This window comes from Cyrtonyx montezumae, unplaced genomic scaffold, assembly GCF_038088225.1.
Source record: "Cyrtonyx montezumae isolate F1298 unplaced genomic scaffold, pur_monq_1.0 scaffold_48, whole genome shotgun sequence".
Lineage (NCBI taxonomy): Eukaryota > Metazoa > Chordata > Aves > Galliformes > Odontophoridae > Cyrtonyx > Cyrtonyx montezumae.
The window spans coordinates 1465294-1491393 of record NW_027072054.1 but is presented as its reverse complement, the minus strand read 5'-3'; the positions used below and the strand labels follow the sequence as shown (position 1 = coordinate 1491393).

Genomic DNA, 26100 nt, shown 5'->3' with positions numbered 1-26100 from the left:
GTCCCAGCCCTGAGCCGCTTCGTCTGAGCATCCCAGCACAAGCAATAACCCTCTGCCATGCCCCTCTCCTGCTATTTAATGTGCCTTTAATTGCAGTGGCGATGCTGGGGCTGGGAGTCCCTCCCAGCAAGCCATAAATCAGGGCTGGAGCAGGACAGGCTAAACCAGAGATAAGCACTGATTGCGTTCCTCCCTCCCGGCTCAGTGCCTCTGCGATAAATGGGGCTGCGATGAGGCCGGGGGGAGCGAGGCCAGCACAGTAATCACATTTGGTGCTCTGCTCCCGCCCCGCTGACGTTTCCCAGGCACTAATGAGTTTAGTAGGGCCGAGGGAGGGCTGATTTCATGGGGGCTGAGAGGCGCAGCGCTGCACAGCATGGGGATGGGGACTTGCGGTGCCCGGCTGTGGGGATGAGGTGGGGTCACACTGTGTGTCCTGGCTGTGCACCTGGCACTGGTGGGGAGGATGCTGAGCCCAGTGTTTGCCTTTGGAATTGGGCACTGTATCCCCCATGGGTACCCAACTGTTATCCCTCACTGCAGGTGCCCTTCTGTGGCTGCCATGTCCCTCAGCCTTGGGGACAAGCAGGGGACACACCCCATGGTCGCATCCCTGACCCTCTCGGGGGCAACCTGCACTCAGAGGCTGTCCCCACCGGTGACAAATGGCTCAGCTCTGTGCCATCGACAGCTCAATCGATGGCTCTGGAGGGAGCCCGAAGGGCAATGCGCATCTCTCTGGGGACACGTGGCCTGTCTGAGACCCTCGTGCTTGTGACACTGGTGGCTGCCACCCAGCTTCTGCACGGCGTGGGTCCGTGGGGGCACCCAGGCTGTGGGGACAGTGTGGCATCCGTTTGTCCCCAAGCATGGGCTGGGACCCAACACTCAGGGAGGAGCCCCTTGGGGGCAGGAGGAGTGGGCTGAGTGGTGTCACAGCATGGCACCGGTGTCACGGTCACTGTCACCATGTGGTCCCCGCGGCATCACACAGTGTCACCATCACCACACGGTCCTGCACGCGTGGCACAGTGCTGCAGCACAGCCCCACGGCGTCACCGTTCCGCGGGTGTCACACGGTGTCACTGTCACCGCGCAGTGCATGGGTGTCACTGCTGCTGCCTGGCCACAGGGTGCCATGCAGTGTCACTGCAGCTCCCATGGGTTGTCACACGGAGTCACTGTCACTGCCTGGCACATGGGGTGTCACACAGTGCCATGTCATTGCATGGCCCACGGGTGTCACCCCGCGTCACGTCACCGCCGTCCCGCAGTGTATCGCACAGCGTGGCCGTCAGCGCGTGGCCTGCGGGTGTCACCCAGCCTTGCTGTCACTGCGTGGCCCGTGGGGTGTCACGCAGTGTCACTTCTTCACAGTGCCACGGCCACTCCCCTGCATGTCCTGTGGGCCGCCACCCCGTCGCTGCATGGTCTCCGACCCGCTGGGGGATGCATCCCCACGGTCCCCGTGCTGGTCCCGTCCGCCCGCCTTGTCCCCATCCCCTGCTGCCAGGCAAGCAGTGATTTTCCATCAGTCACCGGCTGTCTCGATCAGCCAGGCTCTAATTAAGTATCGGTGTTGGCAGCCCTTAATTGCCAAGCGGTGGGAGGGTGGTGGCCCTGCTGCGCCCATAGCCTCTGTAATGAGCGGCCGTGCAATGGGGACGGGCTATGGGGATGTACTGCCCCCAGCTCACCCCAAAGCTGCGCCGGGATCACCTCATCAGATGGGGAGCAGTTCCCAGCACTGGGTATGAGGGTCAGCCCACCCCCAGCTGGGCAGCTTGCCCATCAGCCAGCCAGCTATAGCCCCCTGAGTCAACCGAGGAGCCAGTCGGGTGCCAGGCCTGTGGTGGGTGCATGGTGGCCATGGCCAAGGCACTTAGCAGGGACAAGGAAACGCTGTGCTAGAACTGTGCCTCAGTTTCCCCTTGTGTTTCTTTCTCCCCCATCTCTGTGTTGTCACAGCGCCCGGACACCGTGCCACATCATCACTCGTCTGGAAAACTCCTCATTAACACCTTCGTTTAATCAGCTCTGCTGCCCAATGAGGCAGTCACAGTGCCCTTTCTCAGTGCTGGAGGTGCTGCAGGTCTGCAGGGGTGGGGGGAGGGGTGGAGGGATGGAAGGATGCGTGGAGGGATGGATGGATGGCTGGAAGGATGGAGGAAGGGTGGATGCGTGGACAAATGGATGTGTGCGTGCATGGAGGACGTGGGGATGGATGGATGGGTGGGTGGGTGGGTGGGTGGGTGGATGGGCAGGTAGGTGGGTGGGTGGGTGGATGTGCAGATGATGTGGGGTTAAACTGATGCATGGATGCATGGATGGGTGGATGTGTGGATAGATAGCTGTGAAGATGGTTACAATCGTGTGCATGGGTGGATGCAGGTAGAGATAGAGGGCAGTGTGCATAAATGGTTGAATGGGTGTGGATGGATGGATGGAAGGGATGGAGGGAGGATGGGAGGAAGGGAGTGAGGGAGGATGGGAGGAAGGGAGTGAGGTTGGCTGTATGGATGGATAATGGATGGGTTTGTGGGTGGACAGGTGCCCCCAGGCAGTAGGCAGCAGCAGAGGAAGCCCCACGCAGGAGCTTTTGCAGCCCATTGATTGCACACCCACCTCGGTGGGCGCATGGGCGTTGCACACCTGTGTGCACGTGTCAGCTCAGCCACATGCACCCACACACATCCACGTGTGCACATGCATTCCCACACAGGTGTGCACCTCCACACATGTGGAGGGGAAACTGAGGCACAGAGCAGCTCTGACCCCATCCCACAGCCCCACCACTGCATGCTCTCTCTTCCCCAAATCCCTTATCCTCCCTAACGAGCTCCAAGCCAGCAGCAGGGCCATGGCCAGCCCCGTGCCCCCGTGCCATCCCCGTGCCCCACAAGCATTGATTGTGCCCACACCACTGCGGCCCCTCCGTGCCCCCGGGCCGCCCACCTCCGCCTCACTCTGCAGAGCAAACAGCCGCGGGCTCGGCTGCGCATCGATTCTGTGAGAGCTGCTGTTTGCTTAACCTTTGCAGAGAGCGGCAGGCGCGCGGCACGAGGAGATGCTGCCTCTCAGCTTTGTCCTTCCCCATCCTTCAGCTGCTAATGGGGCTTTGCTTGCTTGGCTGAGGGGCTGCGGTGGCCCACGAGCAGGGGATGGGGACAGGAATGACCGTGGGGTCTCTGCTGTGGGATGTTGTCCCCACTTGCATGGTGCTGCACGTGTGGGGTGATGCTCCCGGCGCTGGTACCATGGGAACGTGGCACTTTGGGGTGGTGGCTGTGCCATGGGACGTGGTTGTTTGAGGTGGTGGCTGTGCCCTGGAGATGCAGTGATTTGGGTTTATGGCCATGTCAACGAGCATGAGGTAGTTTGGAGCGGTGGCCATGCCATGGGGATATGGTGGCCTGGGGGTGGTGGCCATGCCAGTAGGGACATGGTTTGGGGTGGTGGCTGTGCCATAGGGATGTGATGTTTTGGGGTGGTGGCTGCACCATGGGGACATACTGTTTTGGGGTGGTGAGGTGATCTGTAGCGGTGGCCCTGCTCTGGGGACAAGGTGACATTGGCACACATTGCCTGGGCACAGCACTGACCCATTATTCCTCAGCACGAGGCGAGTGCCGTGATTCAATCTGGGGGTGTCCAATGGGGCCCCTCCGTGGCCACACCACCCCTGTCCCCGTCCCCGTGCACAGCTCTGTGCCACCCGTGGGAGCGCTGCGCCGGAGGGTGACTCACGGAGCCCATGGCCTCGCCGAGGCGTATTTTTAGGAGCTCATTAAAAAAGAAAAGAGAAGGAAAAGGAAGGGAGAGGGAGAAAAGAAGCGGGGAAGCAGCGGCGGAGTGCAGTTGTCCTTCACGTGGTTACTGCTCCTGGGGACACGGGGACAGCGCAGGGGCGGCACCCCGACCCCAAAGTATTCATACATCCCCCAAAGCCCGCGCCTCGGCTGCGTGTCCCAGGGCTGTGGTGTCACTCTGATGGGTGTCACCGGTCCCCGCGTCCCCGTTGCGATTCGGCCGCGGCGCCGCGGGCGGCTGTCACTTCCCATCGCGTCGCGATGCCGGCTGTGACAAGCGGGCGCTCGGCCCCACAGCCCCCGGTCCTCGGCTGCGGAACGCGGGGTGACACGCGGCGGAGCGCGGCCACCAAAGCCCCGGGCGCATTGCGGGGTGTGCCACAGGGCTTCGTCCCCGCTGTCACCGTCACTGCCATGTGCGTGGGGGTGGCATCGCCGGGGACGGTGCGCTCAGCCCCGCTACCAGCGGCAGTGCCATCCCATGTGGGTCACAGCGCGGTGCGTGCGTGGGGCTGGAGGGGGGGGTTGGGGTGAAGGGGACGTGCCGGGGGCGGGTAGTGACGGTGGCCATGGAGGGGCAGTGTGACACTGCCGCCCCATGGGCTGTGCTGAGTGCAGGTGTGGCCCTGCTCCCTGTGCCCAGCGGTCCCAGCTGGGACGGTGGGGATGGGGACAGTGTCCACGTGGGCGTGCCGTGGGGTGGGAGCTGTGGGGCACTCGGGGGGATATAGGGTTGGCTCTATACACGTGTCCCCCTGGTGCGTGACTGAATGTCCACCGCGTGCCAAATGCATCCCCCACGCGTGTGACCGCGTGTCCCCGTACGTCGCGGGGCTCCCCGCTCTGGGCTGGTCCCAATGGGTGCCCAGGTGACAAACCCGGGGAGCAGTGCCACGGGCTGAGCCACCCGTGGTCCCACCGGGGACGCAGAGGGGACGCGGAGCATCAGTGCCTCCGGCTGCTCACAGCCACTCGTGCCCCGCGCGTGGCCGCGGGGTCTGCGCGGGTGGGGGCGTGGCCACGGAGGGCCGCGGTCTGCGCTCCCCGGTCGGTGCTGGGGGCGGCACCGCGCGGAGGGGGCGTGGTCTAGGGTGAAATGGGCGTGGTCTGTCAGAAGTGGGCGTGTCTAAGGTGGGAACGGGCGTGGTTAAGGTCTGACGGGGCGTGTCTACGGCGGCAGTGGGCGTGGCCTCGAGGGGGGGCGTGGCCCGGAGCGGAGCGCACCGGAGCTCAGCGGAGCGGATCGGAGCGGAGCGGTACCGCCGATCCCCGGACCCCACCGCCCTGCCCGCCCCCCAAACCGGCACCATTCCGGCCCAGCGAGCAGCCCCGGCGGGGCGTCGGCTCAGCCTCGGCCGTAAAACTTTGCTGGCGGCCGCTGCGGGCGTGGTGATGGTGCTGGTGCTGGTGGTGCTCATCCCGGTGCTGGTGAGCTCGGCGGGCACCGACGGCCGCTACGAGATGCTGGGCACCTGCCGCATGCTCTGCGAGCCCTACGGGGGCACCGCACCGGGGGGCGGCCCGCTCCCACCGCCCTCTACGCTGGTGCAGGGGCCGCAGGGCAAAGCGGGTAAACCGGGCAAACCGGGACCACCGGGACCCCCCGGCGAACCGGGCCCGCCGGGAGCTGCGGGTCCGCCGGGGGTGAGGGGAGAAGCGGGCAAACCGGGACCCCCCGGGCTGCCTGGTTTGGGGGGGACGGGGGCGGTGAGCACGGCCACCTACAGCACCGTGCCGCGCGTCGCCTTCTACGCCGGCCTGAAGAACCCACACGAGGGCTATGAGATCCTCAAGTTCGACGATGTGGTCACCAACCTGGGCAACAGCTACGATGCCGCCTCGGGGAAGTTCACCTGTGTCATCCCCGGCACCTACTTCTTCACCTACCACGTCCTGATGCGCGGCGGAGACGGCACCAGCATGTGGGCTGACCTCTGCAAGAATGGGCAGGTATGGGATGGAGGGGTCTGGGAGGGTCTTCGGGGGGTCCTATCCTTCTCCTGCCCATGGGATGCACATTATGTACAGCCCCAGGATGCTCTGTCCTTCTCTTGCCCGTGGGATGTTTGCCCCCACGATGCTCTGTCCTTCCATCAGTGGCAATGATGAGCTTCAGGTCCCTCCCTGAGGTGCCCTGTCCTTCTCCTGCCCATGAAACATGCACCCCAGGATGCCCCATCCCTCCTCCAGCCATGGGATGTGCACCCCTAGGATGCTCAGTTCTCCCAGCACTGACGATGTACCCGAGGTGCATCCCTGAGGTCCCCTCTCCTCCTCCCACCCATGGGATGTACACCCCCAGGTTGCTCTGTCCCTTTTCCAGACTTAGGATGAGCCCCCACGTTCCTCTGCCCCTCCCCAGCCCATGGGATGTGCACCCTTGAAATGCTCCATCCTTGTTCTGGTGCCAGAGATGTGCACCAGGTGCACCCCCGAGGACCCCTATCTCCTCTTGTCCATGGGATGTGCACCCCTGGGACGCTCCATCCTTCTCCCACAGTCGATGATGTGTCCCCCTGGGTCCTTTCTCAGTCCCCTTCCTGCCCCCGTGATGTGCCCTGCCCTGCCGTGGCGTGTCCATGTGCTCCCTGCAGTGTCCCCAAGGAGCGTGCTGGCAGCCGTGCCCTGGGGACATCTGTGCAGGGACAGCGTCTGCGGTGGCCTCGGGGACACTGCGGGGGCTACACAGTGCTGAACGCACACTGAGGGCAGCGTGAGCCCCGCACGGAGCCAGGTCCACTGCTCCTCGATCCTATTAGGGAGAGACACTGCCATCCCCAGCTGCTGTGTGCCCATGGGACATCCCATCCACCCGGTGACAGCCCCCGGGTGACACATGGTGCCACCGGTGCCCCAGTGCTGAGGCTGCCCCTGTCCCCCGCACCCGCAGCCCTCTCCATCCCCAGATCCCCCCTGTCCCGGTGTCCCTGAGCACCATCCCCATGGCTGAGGCTTCCAGGTGATGGCTCATCCCTTTGCCGGAGCTATGGCTGTCACACTGCAAATGTCACACTGCACTGAGCTCAGCGGGGTGACATCTCCCCATGGTCTGAGCCACAGCTCTGCCCCAGCAGTTGGGTTTGGCTTTTGTCTGTTGGGTTCTCTCTCCCTTCACTCACAGCCCCAAATCTGAGGCATTAGGGGATGCTCAGTGCTAATCCCCACGGTGCTGCCTCCGAGCATCACCGTGCAGTACCCATTGTGCTAAGCATTGCCCAGCACCTGAATGGGGCTTTTCCCTCCTCAAGAGCCTCACAGAGGGATGTAGGAGCCCAGAATCCAGCTGGGAGTGGGAACACTGCCCCAACCCTTTGCCATCCGCATCTCCCCATGGTCTGAGCCACAGCTTTGCCCCAGCAGTTGGGTTTGGATTTCAGCTGTTGGGTTCTCCCTCCCTTGGCTCACAACCCCAAATTTGGGGCGGTTGGGATCCTCTGTGCTTATCCCCACGGCAACAACTCCGAGCACCCCCTGCAGTGCCCATTGCGCTGAGCGTCCCCCCAGCACTTGGATGGGGTTTATTCCTTCCCAAATAACCCCACGCAGTGATTTAGGATCCCAAAACCCATCTGCAAACGGGGTCGCCACCCATCCCTCTGCCATCCCCACGCCGTGGGCTCGTGCCGGCACTAACAGCTGCGTTTCCCGAAGCTACAAAGCTCCTGTCAAGAGTAAATAAACCCATTCGGGCGTGCGGCTGCAATACAGCTTAATCATCGTCGCGGCCGTCCTCGTCGGGCGCCGGCCTCGGAGCCGTCCCCGCGCTCCGGGTGCTAATTGCCGACGCGATATCGCTGCTCTAATTGGAGTTTGTGTCGCAGAAATTCGGCCCCAGAGTGAAGTCGGGGCGGTGGGGTTGCACCACCGCGGTGATGACCCAATGTTTCCCTATGGAGAAGTGTCCACTGCAGCACCGGCCGCACTGCTCGAGTTAATGAGAGCCAGGGGAGCTGCTCCTGGTGGTTAATTAGCATTAATTATGATTATTTGTATTAGCTTGTCACTGTTTCGGGAGACAAAATTGCGTTTGCGAGAAAGATAGATGGATCATCTCGGTGTTGTCCACTGTGGGGATATGGGGACAGTGGGGGATGGTCCCCCAGGTGTGGCCCCACAGAAGGACACGTCCATGGAGCTGCATCCTAGAGAGCCTGGGTGCACCCAAAGGTGATGTGTTTGACCCCAAAGACATGAGGTACCCCCAGACACTGCGTGATGTCCCTCTGCAGTGGATGGCCATGGAGCTGTGGTGGTCACAGTGGCTAGGGCACTGCTGAGGACAGCTCCCAGCCGTAGGGTCAGTGGGGTTGGTGACAGCACTCCCCCAGATGCCACGTCCCCATTTTTGGCACTTCTTCCCACATCCCTTGGATGTGGGGACAGCTCCCTTCCCACGGGCAGTGCCACAGATGCACAGATGTGCCCCATCTCTGTGTCCCCTCCGGTCCTGGGGACACGGCTGCTGGGACAACGCGGTGGCACCGCCGCCTCCTCTGCCGACACGGAGCCATTTATCTTCCCTGGTTAGCCAAGGGCTGGCGGGCGCGCGGTGACGAGGCGGCTCCTTAACGAGGGAAGACGGATGGCACTCGCTGCAGTGGGGACGGGCGGTGCACTGGGACGTCAGTAGGTTCCAGAGTAAACAGGGGCTGATGGGTGGGATCTGTCACGGCCGTGAGCTGCCTGTGGGTCTGGGGCTGCTGCTGCCTCAGCCCCAGTGGCTTTTGGGGTAGCAGCACCCCAGGGGTGGCCACGGGGCCGTGGTTGTGTCCTTCAGCTGTGGGTTTGGGGCCGCCCCCTGTGAGCCAGTGGAGAGCCCATTCTTGTCAGTCCTAATTAAGAGCTGCTTCTCCCTCCTGTGCTGCTTTGCATTTCACATGGGATTTTTTACCTGCCGCCTTGTCACTGTCACCCGGCACGCTGAGATCTCGCTGCAAGGCTCCGGCTCAGATTTGATTACCCCAATAATTCCCTATCAGCTGCAGCTGCAGTGCCACTTCCCTGGGCAGCCATGGGGCCATTGGGCACGTGTGGGTTTTTACAGACATGAGCATCCCTTCCTGCCCCACACCTGAGCCGTAGCCCCATGTTTGAGCCTGTGGGTTGGAGTGATGCCCAGCAGCACCATGGTGGCACCACTGTCCCCACACCAGCACTATCTCTTCCATCCAAGTCCCATCACCCACAGTTTGGCTCTAAGGAAGTGAGGGGGGAATGGGGCCCGTGGGTGCCCCATGGGGTGGGCGGCTCAGGGGTCACAGCAGAGAAGTGGGGCCTCAGGTGTGGATGTTTTAATGCGCTGCCCCCTGTGCAGGTGCGGGCCAGCGCCATCGCGCAGGATGCGGACCAGAACTACGACTACGCCAGCAACAGCGTCATCCTGCACCTGGACGCGGGCGATGAGGTCTTCATCAAGCTGGACGGGGGCAAAGCCCACGGCGGCAACAACAACAAGTACAGCACCTTCTCGGGCTTCATCATCTACTCGGACTGAGCTTGGACCCATGGCATCGCCCCACGGCATCGCTCCATGCCCACCCAGCCCCACAGCATCCCCATGTGCAGCCCTATGGCCGGCTGTGGGGCCCTGGAGCCCTCTTCCCCATCACCCGCTCACCCCATTGCTGCTAATTCGGGGCAGGGGGAGCACAGGGGCGGTCTCCCGGCTGTGACCCACTCGGTGCCCACAGGATGTGGGTCTGTGCAGGGTGCCTCACGCTGGGGTTGTGCCGGGGGAGCTGCCCGGCCCCGGGTGACTCCATGGTAAAGCAGAGCTGTGACCTCTCCCTGTGTGCTGTCTTTGTCCCTGCGTCGGGTGTCCCCAGGGTTGGGGACAGCGTCTTCCAGCCTCGTTGTCCTGACTCAGCCCGGCCAAGGAACCGGGGCACCATCCCCGGGTGACGATGGGATGGGACCCCTGAGGACTCACAGTGCCCACGGAGGGGTTGGGCTTCACAGGGCTGGGTGGTGTGGGGAAGCTGTGACGAGACACGGCCCCATAGTGGGACATGGTCCCGTAGGGGGCTGTGTCCCTATAGCAGAATGTGTCCCCTTGGCAGGTCCTATCTGCATGATAGCACATGGTCAGACGTGTCCCCGTGCTGGGATGCGTCCCCGTGGCAAAACGTGGGCCCAGTGACAGCACGTGTCCCCATGGCAGGACGTAGCCCTCATGATAAGACATGGCCCCATGTCAGATTGTGACCTCGCGGCAGGATATGTCCCCTCCTGGGCTGAGGTGGCCCTGGGGACGGGCTGGGGTCCTCACACGGGCCTCAGAGGGGGCCCCGCCCCGCCCCGCCCTGCCCCCAGCCCCACGGCGTGGGACGGGACCACAACTCCCGTGATGCCCCGCGTGGAGGGGGGAGATCACGTGACGAGGAAGAGCCAACGGGAGACAGCGGAGAGAGCAGCCAATCAGAAGGGCGAGAGGGGGCTGCCGGGAGATTTGAATGTTGAGTGCTGGAAGCGGCGTTGAGCGGTGCGGGTCCCGCGAGGTGCGGGTCCCGTGGTCGGTTCGGGGCTTACCGGGGGGCTGTAGGCCTCAGGGCGGCGGTAGGCGTTGCGAACGAAGGCTGTACGTCCTCGGGGGGTCGGCACGGGGCCCTGAGCGGCCCTGTGGGATCCGAAGGGGCTGTGGGGCCTCGGGGGGTCGGCACAGACAGCAGAGAGAGCTCATAGGGCCCACAGGAGGGGGGTATGGAGCCCCGAGGGGTCGACGTAGGGCCCTATGGGGTCTGAAGTAGGGCCGTAGGGGGCGGGTGGGGCCCTATAGGGAGCGACGCCGGCGGGAGGGGACTGTAGGGGCAGCAGAGGGTCGGCATTGCCGGGGGTGAAGGGGAGGCCCCGGGTGGGGGTCGTGGCCTGGTGTCACCCCAGGGTCCCCCGCGTGGGCTGCGTCCCGGAGCTGACCTGCCCCCCCCCACCCCGGTGCGCGTGGGTCCCAGGCTGAGTCCTGCCCGGCCCCATGGCGTTGGGCCCTCCGCCCGAGGACGGCACGGTGGCCGTGGTGGTGCGCGTGCGGCCGCCCACCCCCAGCGAGCGGGACGGGGCCGCGCACCCCGTGCTGCACGTCGTGGATCAGCACATCCTCGTCTTCGACCCCGAGGAGCCCGGCGCTCCCTCCGGCGCCGCGCTGCCCTCCCGCGGCCCCAAGCACCGCGGCAAGGACATCAAGTTCGTCTTCGATCGAGTTTTTGGGGAGGGGGCCACGCAGGAGGAGGTGTTCCAGCACACGACGCAGGAGGTGTTGGATGGAGTCCTCAACGGCTACAACTGCTCTGGTGAGGCCTGGAGGGGCTGTCTCTGCTGGCGGGGGGGGGCTCAGCAGAGTTGGGATGTGGTCTCTGTGCTGTAAGGGATGTCCCCAGGGTGGGAAGAATTCTCTGCTGTCTTCTCACGCCTTGATTTTGAGAGAGAAAAAAAAAGACCAGTAGAAAACCAAAAGAAAATGAGAGAGGGAATGGGTCACAGAACAGCAGAGCAGGAGCAGGCAGCGCTGAACTGCCATTGGCATTGAGCTGAGGGGGTTGCAGGTGTGGTCAGGGGTGGGGTGTCCCTGGCACAGTGGAAACACAGTGGGAAAATACGGCTCTTGAACAAGAGGTTGGGTGAGACAGATGTGTGCTGGGACGCTCTGGGGGCTGCTGTGCTCCTGGCACATCTCCCAGCCCTGCAGTGCACGCAGACCAGGTCTGAGTGTTCCTTGCCTGGTGCTGCAGATCCTCGTGCTGCTTGCAGGCTGTCAGCAGCGCGGCGTAACGAGCTGCACGGCGCCGAGCTGGGCGCTGGGACCGCGCGGTGCTATTCCTGGCTCTGTCACCGTGCCCACCTGGCAGCATCTCCTGTCTTTATCTGTATAAAATAACTCCCGGATCCACGAATGAGATATTCCCAAAGCCTTGCTAATGGGGAGAAAGGCTAAGGTTCTCCAGATTAAGTGTCCTGTTCTGATGTTAATGCTTCCAAGAGGGTGTTGAAGGGTTGGGGAGTGTGGATGAATTTGCAAGGTCTGGAGAAAGAAACTCCTTCCCTGAGAGATGGAGACCTGGGGGTGCTCAGCTTTAGGATGGCTCGAGTGTGGCCTCCAAGTGACTAAATGGGTGATGGCATGGGGACTCGTTCTGTCTTTATCCGCTAAATTAGAGATGCTGACAGATGAAATGAGAGAGAAATTGCACTGGGGGATAGTGCAGACAGTGCTGAGGGTAATTAACTATTGAACCGCTCTGCTGCAGCGTCTGCTGCAGGAACGTCACGCTGCTGACAGTTTCAAACACCCCTCTCCCTCCTCACAGTGTTTGCCTACGGTGCGACGGGAGCGGGGAAGACCTATACCATGCTGGGCTCAGAGCAGAGCCCGGGCATCATGTACCTCACCATGGTGGAGCTGTACAGGAGGATTGAGGCCAGGAGGGATGAGAAGAGCTGCGAGGTGCTCGTCTCCTACAAGGAGGTATGCATGTCCCCAGTGTCTTTTGGGGCTGGTGCTGACCCCGTAGCACTGCACTGTGTGTCCCCAGTGCTTGGGGCACCTGGCTGGATACAGGCTCACCATCCTGGTGGGGAACTGGTGCTGCTGGTCCCTCCTATCTGGGCAATGGGAATTTTCTCTGCCTCACTGAGCTGCTGCGGTGCCTGCAGTCTGCATAGCAATCTGAAAGGGCTGTGCAGGAGGAGCAGTGGCACAGTGACTTGCAAGTAAAGCCCTCGAGAACTGTCCTCCGCATTTAGAGTGCTGTTGGCTGCTCTGTGTCATGCCTGGGCAGTGTCCTGCAGGGTATTGGGGTGGGAGGGACTCATCTGATCCAGTTGTGACCCTCATACACAAAGCTCCTCGATGCTGGGGTCACAGGACATGTGTTCCCTGCTCCAGGTGTACAACGAGCAGATCCACGACCTGCTGGAACCCAAGGGCCCTTTGGCTATCTGGGAGGATCCGGAGAAAGGAGTCGTGGTCCAGGGGCTCTCCTTCCACCAGGTGGGTGTAAGGGGTGGGCACAGGCTCTGGGCTGTCCTAGCAGCAAGCGTGACTCTGAGCTGAAGGGAGCGCTGCAGAACAGCAGGATGCCTTACATCCCAGTTGTTGTTTAATGTTGTGTCGTTGTGGGGGCTACAAGGGGCACCCAGCCTGCTGATACTTGCCCCTCTGCTCAATTCCAGCCCAAATCTGCAGAGCAGCTCCTGAAGATGTTGGCCAATGGCAACAAAAACCGGACACAGCACCCCACAGATGCCAACGCCTCCTCCTCCCGCTCTCATGCGATCTTTCAGGTGAAGGCTGGATCGTAAAATCACAGCATAGTTGGCTTGGGAAGAGCCCTAAAGATCTTAGAATTGCAACAAGTTGGGTTGGAAGTGACCCAAAGGCTCCCCAGCCCCACCCCTGCATGGTCTGAGTGCCCCCTACCAGCTTGGACTGCCCAGGGCCCCACCCTTGGCCTTTGGGATCTCCAGGGCTCATCTTTTCCCATCGTCCCCCTCAGCACAGAGCCAGGATTTACATTCCCTGCTCTCTTTGTCCTCACTTTGTCAATGCTCTCCCCCACAAACCTTCCACTTGATTTCAATTCCAGCCAGGCCCTTCCCTGAATTAGCAGGGCTGTCACGGCTGCGTGGGGAGACTGAGGGCTCTGCCTGCAATTTCTGTGTGAACCTGGTGGCTGCGTGCAGGGGAAGTCCAGGTGTCTGGATGCCTTCCCAGCCAGGCGCATCGCTGGGTGCTGGACATCTGCCTGCTGCACATCCGCTAGCAGTGCTGGAAATGTGCCCTTCCTGCTGCTAGCTCTGCCTGCTGGTGTGCCAGGCATGGGCTGGTGAGGGTGCAGGACTGGGAGATGACATGGGAACTGGGCTTAGCACTGGGCCTCGTTGCTCCCTGGGCACTGCAAGGCGATATCTGGGAGGACTCCACCATCCTCAGCCTGTGTCCTCACCGATCTTTGTCCTTGCAGATCTACGTGAAGCAGCAGGACCACGCTGTTGGCCTCTGTCAGGACCTGCAGGTTGCCAAGATGAGCCTGATCGACCTGGCGGGCTCCGAGCGAGCTTCTGTCACCAACACCAGAGGAGAACGTCTGCGGGAGGGCGCAAACATCAACCGCTCCCTGCTGGCCCTCATCAATGTCATCAACGCGTTGGCTGATGCCAAGGTAATACTGTCCCGTTGTGCCCTGCTGAGTGCCTGGGTGCCAAAAGCTGAGCAGCCCCTTGATCTCTTGGTGCAGAGCAAGAAAACCCACATCCCATATCGGGACAGCAAGCTGACACGCCTGCTGAAGGACTCCATCGGAGGCAACTGCCGCACTGTCATGATCGCTGCCGTCAGCCCCTCCTCGCTGGCCTATGAGGACACCTACAACACGCTCAAGTACGCCAACAGGGCCAAGGAGATCAAGCTGTCGGTGAGGAGCTCGTCTTCTGCTGTGGGTTTGGGAGCTGCAGGGGGTGGGTGGGAAGGAGCTGGGTTTCACAGCCCACCCTGGTGTGTGGGGTGGGTCAGCGGGTGCCTTCATGTTCAGGTTGGGCAGTCTGTTATCCAGCCCCTCTGGCCAAATGAAGCCGAGGACACTGAGTGCACAGCCTTATGCCAAAGCCCTGCATCCCGCTGGGGCTGGTAGCAGGGGCAGCGGGTCCCTGCGTGTGGTTTGTGCCATCTGCAGGCTCTGCTCCAGCACTGGGAGGGATCTGTGCTCAGCCCTGGTGCTCCTTTGACCTCTTTCCCATCCCTGTTTCTGCAGCTGAAGAGCAATGCGCTCAGCCTCGACTGCCATATCAGTAAATACACTGTGATCTGTGAGCAGCTGAAAACAGAGGTGAGGTGCTCTGTCTTTTGGCTGTGCTTTGCCTGGTGTGTGTACCTCTGAGCTCCTCTGTGAGCCGTGTGACGGTGCTGCCTGTGGGGAGAGCTCTGAGCTCTGTGTGGGACCAAATCAGTTGGGGTTCAGGTGATCCTTCTCTGCAGGTGGCAGATCTGCGGGCAAAGCTCCGTGCCTATGAGGATGCTGCTCAGGATGCAGGAAAGCAGGGACCAGCACTGCTACCTTCCCTCAGGTGAGGCAGTGGGGCACCAGTGGAGAGTAGAGGCAGAGCTGGGGTGAGCCCCAAGGGAAGCTGAGCTGTGAATCCCAAATGTCTTTATTGATCCATCTCAAAACTCAAACATGATGTACTTCTCAATGGATTTCTTTCTCTCTCCTCTCATTTCTGTAGGTTGGAAGAAGCCATCCCAAAGAGCTGCTCAGCCTTGACTGCTCATGGGGAGAGTGGTGGGGAGCAGCAGGAGCTGGGAGCTGGGCAGGATGCTCAGCTGGGAGGAGAGAAAGAGGTGAGAGGAGTGGGAGGGCCGGGGGTCAAATGTGCTCATGGCACAGAGGGCTGTAGCTCAGTCCTGGGGCGCTAGCTTAGCATGAGTTCCTTATTGCTAGCAAAACCTCTTAACTTTCAGGTAAAGGAGTTTGGAGGATGAGTCTTGGCTCCCATTTGGGTTAAATAAGTGATGCTTTGGGATATTGTTCCAGGTTCCTGAGGAAATGCCCCCCAGCAGACCCAGCCCAAACCAGCAGGCAGATCTCCATCCAGGAATGGAGAAACCCAGCTGCCTTCCGCAGTGTCTGTCCTGCAGCTGCAAAGACACGTGAGTCTTCCTCTGCCCCCTCCTGGTTCAGCTGACCTGTGAGCCAGCAGAGAAGCAGAGGATCTGCCCTGGCCCAGACTTATTTGTGACACTGTCCCCCTCTGTCCCAGGCTCGTAGCTGCCATCCTGCGCGTTGCCCAGAAGCAGTACTCCCTCCTGAAAGCTGCTGACCTCCTCACGCCTGACATGGTCTCCGAATTCGAGGAGCTGCAGCTCCTGGTGCAGCAGGAGGCAGCTGTGGGCCCGCGACCCACAGACACCAGCGGGGCCCCCCCAGCCCTGAGGACGCAGTGGGGCTGTGATGGTGAGCAACCAGCAGCTCTGATCCCAATCTTTTCTGGTCTCATTTAATGGTTATGTTTGCCCAGTCTGTAGCTCTCCCTCTGCTCCCCCAGTGCCATGACATGAACCCAGCAGTGAGGCTGTGGGCTCTGCAGACCCTGTTTTTCCAGGGAACTCTATTTTCCAGGAGAAAAATGTGAGCCTGGGACAGGCTGAGCCCTGCCGTGGCACGTTTCCCTTGGAACTGCTCTGTGCCTTTTAGGGTTTGGGGATTTGCAGTGGGCTCTGTTCTGGGTTCGATGTGAATGTGGTTTGGTGGTACCTGCTGGGAAGTGACAGCTTTCTGGGGCGATGCTGAGGGGATGTACAGGAACACTGCAGACAGTGCTGACTGTGTGTGTTGCTTTTCCTTTAGCATCAGCCCCAGCTCTCAGCACTGAGCCCAGCATCCCCACCACCAGGGCTGCCCTACGCCGCCAGCAGCAGCTCGCTGTGGTCCCTGGCCCTAAACGGACAACGAAGAAGAGGACGAGATTGGAGATGAGCAACACTTCCAGACTGGAAACACCACACAGCCCCAATGTGCGGGCGAAGCGCCAGCGGGAATCCTCCCCACCGAACTTGGGGGGAGAAGCGGAGGCGCTGCAGAGCCCACACACCCCATGCCTCAAAGAGCCCAAATCCCCCCTGCTGCTGCCCTGCCGTACCCCCAGAATCTGCCCTCTGACTGTCACCAAAAGGCGTGTGCCCCTGATGATGTCGGCAGCCCAGAACTGCTGCACCCCGACCGTGTGCGACCTCAATGTGACTTACAGCCTCCCCGAGGACGTCACCACACTGGGAGCCCTCAGCCTGCCAGAGTTCCCCGTCTGGGAGAGCACTCCCTGTGCCCAAAAGAAGCAGGAGGGCCCCTTTGTGCCCAGGTCAGTGCTGTACCACTCGGGTACAAAGAGCATCCCAAAGAACCTGCTCCTCCTTTTCCCTTTGGACCCAGGGTTGTGCTCTCTGACCTTTCTCCCTTCCTGCAGAGCCTCCGTCCCCATGTTCCCCATGAAGGGTTCCTCCATCCCAAAGCCATCCAAAGGATCTGTGCAGAAGCAGAGGAGAGTGGTGAGGTGAGACAGCAGCCATGAGCTACTGTGGGTGCTCCCCTGTGTGGCTGGGACCCCCTTTTTGCCTACTGACAGCCTGGGGTTTCCTATGGCCATCCCCACATGTCCCCCTCTCCTTCACAGCACTGTTTCCTGTTCACTGGGTGGGATGCAGAGCTGCGTTGCGTTGAGCAGCAGCCGGCAGTCTGCACAGCCCCAAAGCATCCCAGGTGAGTCCTACAGGCACAGCACTGCAGGGTGCCCCATCCCTGCTGCAGTTCAGACCTGGGGCAGCATAGCTGGTGGTGGTACGTCTGGGGCTTGTGGGGCATGCTTTTGGGTTTAGCTGTGTCCTTCCCCTATCCACATCCTTGGGAAGGGGCAGTGGGGCTCTGGAGGTGGCTGTAAGGATGGGGCTGGCAGTGGGTTTGTAGGTTTTGCCTATTCCATCCCCTTCACCCCTTTCTCTTTTGTTTCTGTCTCAGAGCATCCTCCCCCTGGGCTCACCTGGAAGGGTCGGAGCAGCCCCAGATTGCTGGCAGCGCGTGATGGGGCCCCCACCCCACAGGTCACGAAGCTGCTGTGCTGATGTCTCACAGCCACGACCCCTCAGCACTGCTCCAACTGAAGCTGCCCCACCTGATTCTCACACCCAGGAAGGTAGAAGGGACCACCACCCCAACATGGCCCTGGTGCCCCCCCTCCCTCTGCGCAGCCCCATGTATTCTGCAGCAGATGGATTGTGCTGTTCCCTCTCAGCCCCACTCAGGGTGTGGAGTGCTGACAGATGGGCAATGCTAAGCAATACCATGAGCTTTTAATAAAGCTTACAGTTTAAACCCAAAGGAGTGAGGGGAGATGTTGGGCTGCTTCTCGTCTCCCTCAGCCTGGGAGCAGCGCTGGGCTCCCAGGGGTGGGTTCCCATTGTCCCTGTGGGGCTCCAGAACCTTTTCTCCTTCTGCTGAGGGCTCCTTCGGGCCACCAGCAGAGGTGATGTCTTTGCACCGAAGTCCCAAAAGCTGCATGTCTGCCCCCACCCCACAGCCCCCGCTATGTTCCAGCCCCATTGTCCCATGCACCACTCCCCATAGGGACTAGGGTCACTGCTCTCTGCCCTACTTTGCTCTCCTTTCTCTTCTCTCAGGCTGGAAGCTTCTAATTAAAGCTTCTGCGTTCCTTTGCCTCATTAAGGGGGGGGAAGGCTCCATGTCCCCGCAGTGACAGCTCTCTGCTTTGATCCCAATGCGTGGGAGCAGGGAGAAAATAAATCCTGGAGGACTGCAGTGGGGGCACCCCCTGCCCCATCCCTCCCTGTCCACGTGGATTTGGGATAGGGAGGGGGATCCCAAAGGGCCGCACTGAGTGCAGCAGTGGAGCTGTCCCTGCACACATGGGCTGTGGTTTTGTGGCTCTGAAACCAAACCTGGGGCTGAGGTGGCTGTGGCAGGTGCCTGATGTGGGGTTGGGAATGGGGAGCAGGGGGAGTTAGGGGCCCCCAGTGTGTGTTCCCCACCCCCCTTGCTCTGGGCTGGTGCCCACTGGGACCCAGCATTGTCCCCATCCCAGTTTTCCCAGCCGTTGGCTGCCACCTAGCTGCCACCTATGGGCTCTGTCCCCATCCCCATGTTGTTCCCCATCCACAGCCCCCCTACTCTGATCCTGAAGTGTCCCTGGGCTGTCCCCGTGCCTGCACCCCATCAGGGCTGGCAGTGGTGCCCATTGCCATCACCCTCACTCTTTGCCCATTTCCCGGTGCCGCACAAAGCGGTCTCATTGCTGTGCTGGGCACACTGAGCCCTTTCAGGCAGCCCTGGCACCACTGGGCTGGAACAGGCTTGGGATGCTTTGGCTGTCTAATTAAAACTGGCCTTAATTAGCAGCCTTCCTGTGCTGCCAAACCTCCTGGGGAGCACCTCGTGGTGCCCCCCACAGCACCGCACTCATAGTGCCTTATGGCATCGCACCCAGGACCCGCAGTGCCCCACACTGCTGCACTCACACATGGGCAGCACGTCCCAGCTCTGCCCCGGGTTTTACCCCGTGCTCTCCGGGCACTGCCAGCACTCGGAGGTGCTCCTGGGTGCCACAAAGCCCAGCTCTGTGCTCCGTGGCCGCCAGCCAACGCCACGGCCATAAAACCCCGGCACGGCGCACATCACACCCACCCTCGCCATGGAGAGCCGCCCGTCATCCTACGGCCGCCGCTTCGGCCCCGCACGGAGCCCCGCAGAGCGGCCCCGCTCCCGCAGCACTCACCCCCCGCTCCGCACCTCGGGCGCCATGGACTTCTCGTTGGCCAAAGTGCTCAACTCGGAGTTCCGGGAGACGCGCACCAACGAGAAGGTGGAGATGATGGAGCTGAACGACCGCTTCGCCAGTTACATCGAGAAGGTGCGGCTGCTGGAGCAGCGCAACAAGGTGCTGGTGCTGGAGCTGAACCGCACGCGGGAGCAGGAGCCGTCCCGCGTGGCCGACGTTTACCAGGAGGAGCTGCGGGAGCTGCGGCGCCGCGTGGAGCTGCTGGGCACTGCCAAGGCCCGCGCCGAGGTGCAGAGGGACGGCCTGGCCGAGGAGCTGGGGAGTCTGCGGGAGAAGTATGGGAGAATCCTGCAAGGGGAGTGTGGGGGTGGGGGGGATTAAGGGGGTGGGGGGGACCGAGGTGGCCACCCAGACCGGAATGGGGACTGGTGGGGGGGTGGGGGGGTGGAAGCCGCAGCGGTGTAAGGGTTGAGGTGGTGGTGGGGATTGAGGTGACCAGAGTGGTAATGGTCACTGATGGGCAATGAGGTCGTCACCGGGATCAGAGTGGGAATGGGGAGAAAGGTGATGTCGGGAACTGAGGTGGCCACCGGGACCATGGTTGGTGATGGGACCAGGATGATAATGGGGATTCAGGTGGTACCGGGGACTAGAGCAGCCACCACGACTGGGATGGGGACCAGGATGGCGATGGGGACTAGTGCGATGACCGTGACCATAGTGGTCCCAGGGACAAAGGTGCTATTGGAATAGGTATCGGCGTCCAGCAGCACTAAGGTGGCCACCAGGACCAGGGTGAGGACCAGGTCAGTGGTGGGGACTAAGGTGGCCACCAGGACTTAAGAAATGGCTACTGGGATGGTTTAAGTGCAGTAGGGCATCCATGGGGTTGAGCTTTAGGTGACCACCATGAGTAATGAGTGACTGTGCCTAATGAGTAATGGCAGCTAACGAGTAACAGCATGTCCCTGCTCCATGGAAGGCTGCAGCAGGAGGTCACCTTGCGGCTGGAGGCCGAGAGCACCCTGGCTGCATACAGACAGGTGAGGGCAGGGGATGAGAGGGGATCAGCTCCTGAGATGGGGCTGGGATGGGGGCACAGACCCCCGTGCCCACCCTGGGGACGCTCTCTCCGTGTCACACGGTGGCAGGATGTTGATGCTGCTGCCCTGGCCCGCCTTGACCTGGAGCGTCGTGTGGGGTCCCTGCAGGACGAGGTGGCTTTCCTCCAAAAGGTGCACGAGGAGGTAACATCACTGTGGTGCGGGGGCTCCAGGGGTGGATCCCGTAGTGGCATTGACCCCAGTTCCCCACAGGAGCTGCGGGAGCTGCAGGAGCAGCTGGCCCAGCACCGGGTGCACGTGGAGGTAGACACCAGCAAGCCAGATCTGACAGCTGCACTGCGCGATATCCGCATGCAGTACGAGGCCATGGCCGCCAGCAACATGCAGGAGACCGAGGAGTGGTACAAGTCCAAGGTGCAGGTGGCACCCTGTCCCCATATATCTCCTCCGTGGGTTGGCTTGGCTTCTCTTGTGGCTGCATGGCTCTATGGGGCAGTGGTACAGGAGAGCTGACCCCATGTCCCTTCTAGTTTGCAGACCTGACGGATGCAGCTGCCCGGCACGCGGAGGCCCTACGTGCAGCCAAGCATGAGGCCAACGAGTACCGGCGACAGCTCCAGGCCCTCACCTGCGACCTGGAGGCTCTGCGGGGCTCGGTAGGTGCCAACCATGGGGTGTAAGGTGGGACACATCCTTGGGTCGTGGCACCACGGGTGCCCATGGAAGGAGATGGTATCGAGGACATATGATGGTCCATGGTGGTCACCAGAACGAGTCCCTGGAGAGGCAGCTGCGGGAGCTGGAGGAGCGCTACGCTCTGGAGACGTCCACCTACCAGGACATGGTGGGGCGGCTGGAGGAGGACATCCGCAGCCTCAAGGAGGAGATGGCACGGCACCTGCAGGAATACCAGGACCTGCTCAACGTCAAGCTGGCCCTCGACATCGAGATCGCCACGTATCGCAAGCTGCTGGAGGGCGAGGAGAGCAGGTGATGGCCCCTCCCTGCCCCAAACCATCCCCGGGTCCTTTTGGTCCCGCTAGGTTTGAGGAGAACCCTGCAGCCCTTCTGCCTCACCTGTGGGGCAGTGGGGACCTCGTGCTCTCCCTGACGTTCCCATTGCTCCTATAGGATCACCGTCCCTGTTCAGAGCTTCTCCAACTTGCAGATCCGAGGTGAGGCCACGACAGCTGGGATGGGGGGAGGATGGGTGTGGGTGGGGACTACGAGGTCAAGGTATCGATCAGTTGCCAGATCTCTGTGCCTAAAGGGTCCCCCAAAGTGTCTCAGGATGTTGGGGACAGGCATGCCATGGTCACATCCCTACAGCCAATCACATTCCCAAGGCCACATCCCCAGCACCAACTGTTCCCCTCAAGGCCAGCCCTGTTGCTGAGGACACCCCTAGTGATGGGGGCTGATCAGTGCCCATTGTGTACCCAACACCAACCCCAGTGCCACCCTCATCCCCAGTGTCAACCACAATACAGGGCCCAGCTTTCCCCCAAGGATGACCTTGTCCCCAAGGTCAACAGTATATCAGTGCTACCCATGTCACCAAGGCCAACCCCACTGACGAAGCCAATCATGTCCCCAGTGCCAACTGACCCCACAGCCAGTTGTGTACTGAAGCCAGACACATCCTTAGTGCCAACTGTGTCCCCACTGCCACCATCCCCAAGGTTACAACCCGGTCCCCAACCACAACTCATTGCCAACCGCATTCTCTCCCACAGATCAGGATTTTGCAGCCCAACTTCTTCCTTTTGGACCTCTTTGAGGTATATAGGTGGAGGGGCCATACTGGGGGTACTGGGTCACCCCTATGTCCCGTCTGTGTCCCCTAGAGACCAGCCTGGACACCAAATCTGTGTCAGAAGCTCATCTGAAGAGGAGCATCGTGGTCAAAACAGTGGAGACGAGAGATGGAGAGGTGGGAAGTCTTCATCTGTGCCTCCCACACCCCTTCTCTTCCATCCCCAAGGTGTCCCCAACAGGGAACACTTGACGTGCACATGGACTGTGTCCCCAGACATGTTCAGATGGACCTGAGTGGGGTGATGGTGATGGTCCCTCTCCCTCTGCCTCCAGGTGATCAAGGAGTCCAAGCAGGAGCACAAGGAAGTGGCATAGGGTGGGCAAGCCACAGCCATGCTTGTAGCCATAGCTCCATAGATCCCATCCGATGCTGCGAGAGAGCCCTGCGGCCGAGCCAGAGCCACGGGAGAAGCCCACCCTCACCTCTCCCACCACCCTGTGCTCCAGGGACCCCTGTGTTGGTCCAGCCAGGGCTGAGATATAGGAGCATTGCTCCCTGCATCTTGCTGGTCCAGGAGGCCACCCTGAATGTCCCCACCATGTCCTGGGCATCCCTGGGAGGGCTGGAAGGGACGTGGTCCTGTGTGGTTAGGGACATTTTCCTGTCACTGAGTAGCAGTTGGGCTTAGCCAAGAGGTGCCACAGGAGGAAGAGAAGGATGAAGCACAGAGGAAGGAAGATGGATGTTGGGACAGGGAGAAGGGATGATGAAGTGGGGTCTGTGTAGGGTGCATGGGGATGTGGGGTAGCTGTGGGGCTGGAGCAGCTATAGGCACAGCAGGTTGTGAGTCCTCATTGGGTTTTCCAGGGGACGGAGCTGTGGGGCTGTCCTGACCCCAGTTGGGTGCTCTTCACCACGGTGCCCCCATCACCAGAGGCAAAGAAGTGGACCAGGGCGGCTCATGGCCCGAGCCCAGCTCTGCATGGGCGAACCTGTAGGGGTTGAAAGAAATCTGTTGTGCCTCAGCACCCTGTGGCCCTGTCTCCCATGTGCTCTCCCAATGCATATCACCCACCCCCTCTTTATTTTAGCTACTGACCATGAGCTAAACCTGCCCTGCTGCCACCTAACACAGCAGCACCCACCCAGCAGCGCTCCCCTTACCCCATAGGGTGAGCCCACAGGCTGCCACTCGGGTACTGCCTCCTTGACCTACTTGTCCCCATGTTCCCAGCTCAGTGCTGAACATGCTTTGCTGCTCCTAATTCCACAGGGGCCACTCCCAGGGCAGGAAGTATTATGGGGTGGTAGTGTGGGGTGTCAGTTTGTCCCCCATGAGCTGGATGAAGCTTTGCAGCCCTCGTTGCTACTGGATTAACACCCTAATGCCAAGGCAGCATGAGATATGAAATAAAGTCTAATACAAATGCTGTGTCATGGTTATGACTGCAAGCTGTGGGACAAGCTGCAGCGCAGTGTGTTTTTGGGGTCAGTCAGGGCAGAGGGGCCCTTTGGGTGCCCAAAGGTTCCTCGCTGTGGGACCAAGGCTCAGCCATGAGCCCTAGGGCATGGCCAACACGTTCTGTCATCACAAATCACAGAGTATCCCCAGGTACAAGGGATGTAAATCAGAGCCCAACTCCCAGCCCTGCACAGCACCACCCAAACCCATAACCCAAACCTAATGTCTAAGAGCAGTGTCCCAGTGCTCCCTGAGCTCCAGCCTACCACCCTCCGGTGTGGAAGCAAAATATGAACATTTAAACTCAACTTCTTAAAAATGAGATTGCTCCATCTGAGGATCTCAGACAAACACTGAGTGTTTCGAAGTGTTGGTGCTCCTGGGGACACAGGAGGGTCGTTGTCAGTGAGGTTGGCAGTGGTGGCAATGCTCTGGTGGGTAGCTTTGGGATGTGGTTGGCCTTGGGGAGCAAGGTTGGCACCGGGGATATGATTGGCACTTTTGAAAAGGTACAGGAAGCCAGAATTAATTGGAGTAGAACAGTCTGGAGGATTACAATGGGCTCTCAGAAAAACAGCCCTAATAAATCATGATGTGGCATAAGAACTCCATAGTGCTTAGCCAGAAAACGCTGCGACAACTCCAGCTAGTGATTCAGAAAGGATTACACTGAGCTTAAACCCCCACCAGGAGCCTTCAGGGCGGCCAGGAAGTGACAAGGGGGTGGGAAATCCCCGCCACACCGCAGTGGGGCTTTCCAGTTTCCCCTGCACAACCTCAAGTGGAGGATAAGAAGGCACTGGCAGAGTTTGTAGTGGTCAAAACTTCACAATTTTCCCACGAGGGAACGGTGTAAGAAGAGCTGACACTAAATCCTCACAGGGCACCGCACCACCCGCCAGCAGCAGCGGCACACGTGGATGCCAATGAAGATGGCCACAATGAAGACGTAGCTCACACCGATGGCCTTGATGATGTAGATGGTCTCAGGGTCACTGAGTGAGCGGCGACGCTTGGCCACGTAGATCACCCTGAGCTGCAGGCCGGCCACCAGCTTGCCCTCCCTCCAGCAGTAGTAGGTGCCTTTGTCGTCGAAGTCGACCCGCCGGATGTGCAGGTGGTTTCCGTGGTCGATGAAGATGCGCATGGTCTTGCTGACACCCACGAGGTAGCGGGAGCGGTAGAGCCGCACAGAGCCCTTGTCCCATGCCACAGCGTGCTCGGGTCGGGCCCCGGGGCAGGCGATGACCAGATCTTCCCCAACGGGATGCTTGTAGAACTGCGTGGGGACTTGGGGCAGCCAGGGCTTCCGGCCCAGCTTGTGGATGACGTTGTAGATGGCCTTCACGCCTTCCTGCGGGTTGTCCTCCTGCGGGCACGTGGCCATGCAGCTCCGGATTGCCACCTCAGGCTTCCGGTGGCGTATGGAGCGCTGGAGTCCTGGGGGAACAGCCTTGGAGCCGCAGGAGGTGACGTTGTGCAGCACAGTGCGGTAGCGCGGGTGCAGCCGGGTGCTCTGCACATAGCAGAGCCCGATGCGACGCTGCTCGCCTCGCACCCCACAGCGGTCGCATTTGGTCCAGTCCCAGAAGGTGGTGAAGAGGCTGAAGGCCTTCCCTGTGTAATCATCCCGGACATGCTGTCCTATGTCCAAGAATGCCACCTTGATGCCCTTGCTGGGCTGCACGTCCACGTCGTAGCCATAGAAGAAGTCTCCTTTCTTTGTGCCGCACAGGTAGTGGCCCGAGTCCGACACCTGGGCGCGGAAAACGATGAGGCTGAACATCCGGATGGTGAAACGCTTCAGCACGTCACTGCCCACGTGGATGTGGCCCGAGTCGACCACCATGTTGCCAGAGAAATCTGTCAGGATGGTGGTTTCCTGGCCTCCCATGTTCTTCTGGAAATACCAGATGACGTTGGAGACCTCCTCGGGTTTGCAGTTACAGGGCAGCTCGAAGGTCATGTCGGCCAAGTAGGCGGCATTGTCAAACATCAGGAAAGCGGGGCACACCATGCGCTTGAATATATCTTCTTTCTCAATTGCAAAAGAGTGGAGAACATCTGCCATGCAGAGGAGAAGGGCAGCTCTCAGCAGCTCCATCTCCGTCCTAGGTGTCCGAGACACAGGGCCTAGAACCTTTCCAGGTGTTCTAGAACACTGTATAGCGTTTCCATGGAAGCAAAATAGAGGGGGGGAACAATGGAATCGTTTTCTCAATCAATTGTAAACATTCAGGATTGCACCAACTCTTCTGTAGACAGTGACCAAGGAGAACCTCCCTGCTGACAGCTTCATCTGTAGCCCAGAACCTAAGCTTTCACACGGGTGTTTAGAGTTCTGTACTTCCCTGTTGGGTCAGTACCCCTGTTCTGATTTTGGGAGCCTTCCGAATTTGTTTAAGACATTACCTCTTGGCTTTCTGTTAGCCTTCAGGCTGGCAAGTGTAAGAGGCAACAAGAACGGCACCTACAGCGGACTGCAGGGACACGTGTGTCCCCAAGATACATGCCACAAAACCCTAGGCTCAAGTGCCAAGAGAAGCCTGAAATTAGGGGCCTAGAGTTTCTACAGAAAAGGTGGGAGAAGGTGAGTTATATCCAGGCAGGGCTGACTCTGCCTTTTGCTCCTTTAGCTGGGTTTTTGAACAGAACGGACTTGGTAGTTGATTCTGAGCTGAATTTGAGGGAATCTGAGCAGCGCAGTACACACTGTGCTCTTCAGCACACTTGGGAGAT

The 26100-nt window shown here is 60.6% G+C and overlaps 4 protein-coding genes across 4 annotated transcripts; 3 read left to right on the top strand and 1 right to left on the bottom strand.

Annotated features, from left to right (window-relative positions):
- The first annotated feature begins 4914 nt into the window (after positions 1-4914).
- C1QL1 (complement C1q like 1) lies at positions 4915-9582 on the top strand. The gene is made up of 2 exons (XM_065747631.1): positions 4915-5759; positions 9124-9582. Exons 1-2 carry the CDS (start codon positions 5202-5204, stop codon positions 9301-9303), a joined length of 738 nt encoding a protein of 245 aa, XP_065603703.1. The 5' UTR covers positions 4915-5201; the 3' UTR covers positions 9304-9582.
- Positions 9583-10750: 1168 nt separating this feature from the next.
- On the top strand, positions 10751-17656 carry KIF18B (kinesin family member 18B). The gene is made up of 15 exons (XM_065747711.1): positions 10751-11092; positions 12107-12264; positions 12685-12789; positions 12972-13082; positions 13763-13960; positions 14036-14212; positions 14549-14623; positions 14773-14861; positions 15021-15135; positions 15329-15444; positions 15555-15748; positions 16148-16649; positions 16755-16841; positions 16962-17047; positions 17303-17656. Exons 1-15 carry the CDS (start codon positions 10777-10779, stop codon positions 17404-17406), a joined length of 2433 nt encoding a protein of 810 aa, XP_065603783.1. The 5' UTR covers positions 10751-10776; the 3' UTR covers positions 17407-17656.
- A 1333-nt stretch (positions 17657-18989) lies between these two features.
- Positions 18990-23326, top strand: GFAP (glial fibrillary acidic protein). The gene is made up of 9 exons (XM_065747712.1): positions 18990-19411; positions 20059-20119; positions 20228-20323; positions 20393-20554; positions 20671-20796; positions 20910-21130; positions 21272-21315; positions 21988-22073; positions 22232-23326. Exons 1-9 carry the CDS (start codon positions 18990-18992, stop codon positions 22271-22273), a joined length of 1260 nt encoding a protein of 419 aa, XP_065603784.1. The 3' UTR covers positions 22274-23326.
- Positions 23327-24229: 903 nt separating this feature from the next.
- FAM187A (family with sequence similarity 187 member A) lies at positions 24230-25465 on the bottom strand. The gene has a single exon (XM_065747618.1). It carries the CDS (start codon positions 25463-25465, stop codon positions 24230-24232), a length of 1236 nt encoding a protein of 411 aa, XP_065603690.1.
- Positions 25466-26100: the final 635 nt, after the last annotated feature.

Bases quoted from the DNA above. Each gene is read 5' to 3' on its own strand.
- C1QL1 (XM_065747631.1), top strand. From the start codon at position 5,202: ATGGTGCTGGTGCTGGTGGTGCTCATCCCGGTGCTGGTGAGCTCGGCG. The intron at 5,760-9,123 runs GTATGGGATGGA...CCCCCTGTGCAG, and splicing joins ACCTCTGCAAGAATGGGCAG to GTGCGGGCCAGCGCCATCGC.
- KIF18B (XM_065747711.1), top strand. From the start codon at position 10,777: ATGGCGTTGGGCCCTCCGCCCGAGGACGGCACGGTGGCCGTGGTGGTG. The intron at 12,790-12,971 runs GTGGGTGTAAGG...GCTCAATTCCAG, and splicing joins AGGGGCTCTCCTTCCACCAG to CCCAAATCTGCAGAGCAGCT. The intron at 14,862-15,020 runs GTGAGGCAGTGG...TCATTTCTGTAG, and splicing joins GCACTGCTACCTTCCCTCAG to GTTGGAAGAAGCCATCCCAA.
- GFAP (XM_065747712.1), top strand. From the start codon at position 18,990: ATGGAGAGCCGCCCGTCATCCTACGGCCGCCGCTTCGGCCCCGCACGG. The intron at 21,131-21,271 runs GTGATGGCCCCT...TTGCTCCTATAG, and splicing joins CTGGAGGGCGAGGAGAGCAG to GATCACCGTCCCTGTTCAGA. The intron at 22,074-22,231 runs GTGGGAAGTCTT...CTCTGCCTCCAG, and splicing joins TGGAGACGAGAGATGGAGAG to GTGATCAAGGAGTCCAAGCA.
- FAM187A (XM_065747618.1), bottom strand. From the start codon at position 25,465: ATGGAGCTGCTGAGAGCTGCCCTTCTCCTCTGCATGGCAGATGTTCTC.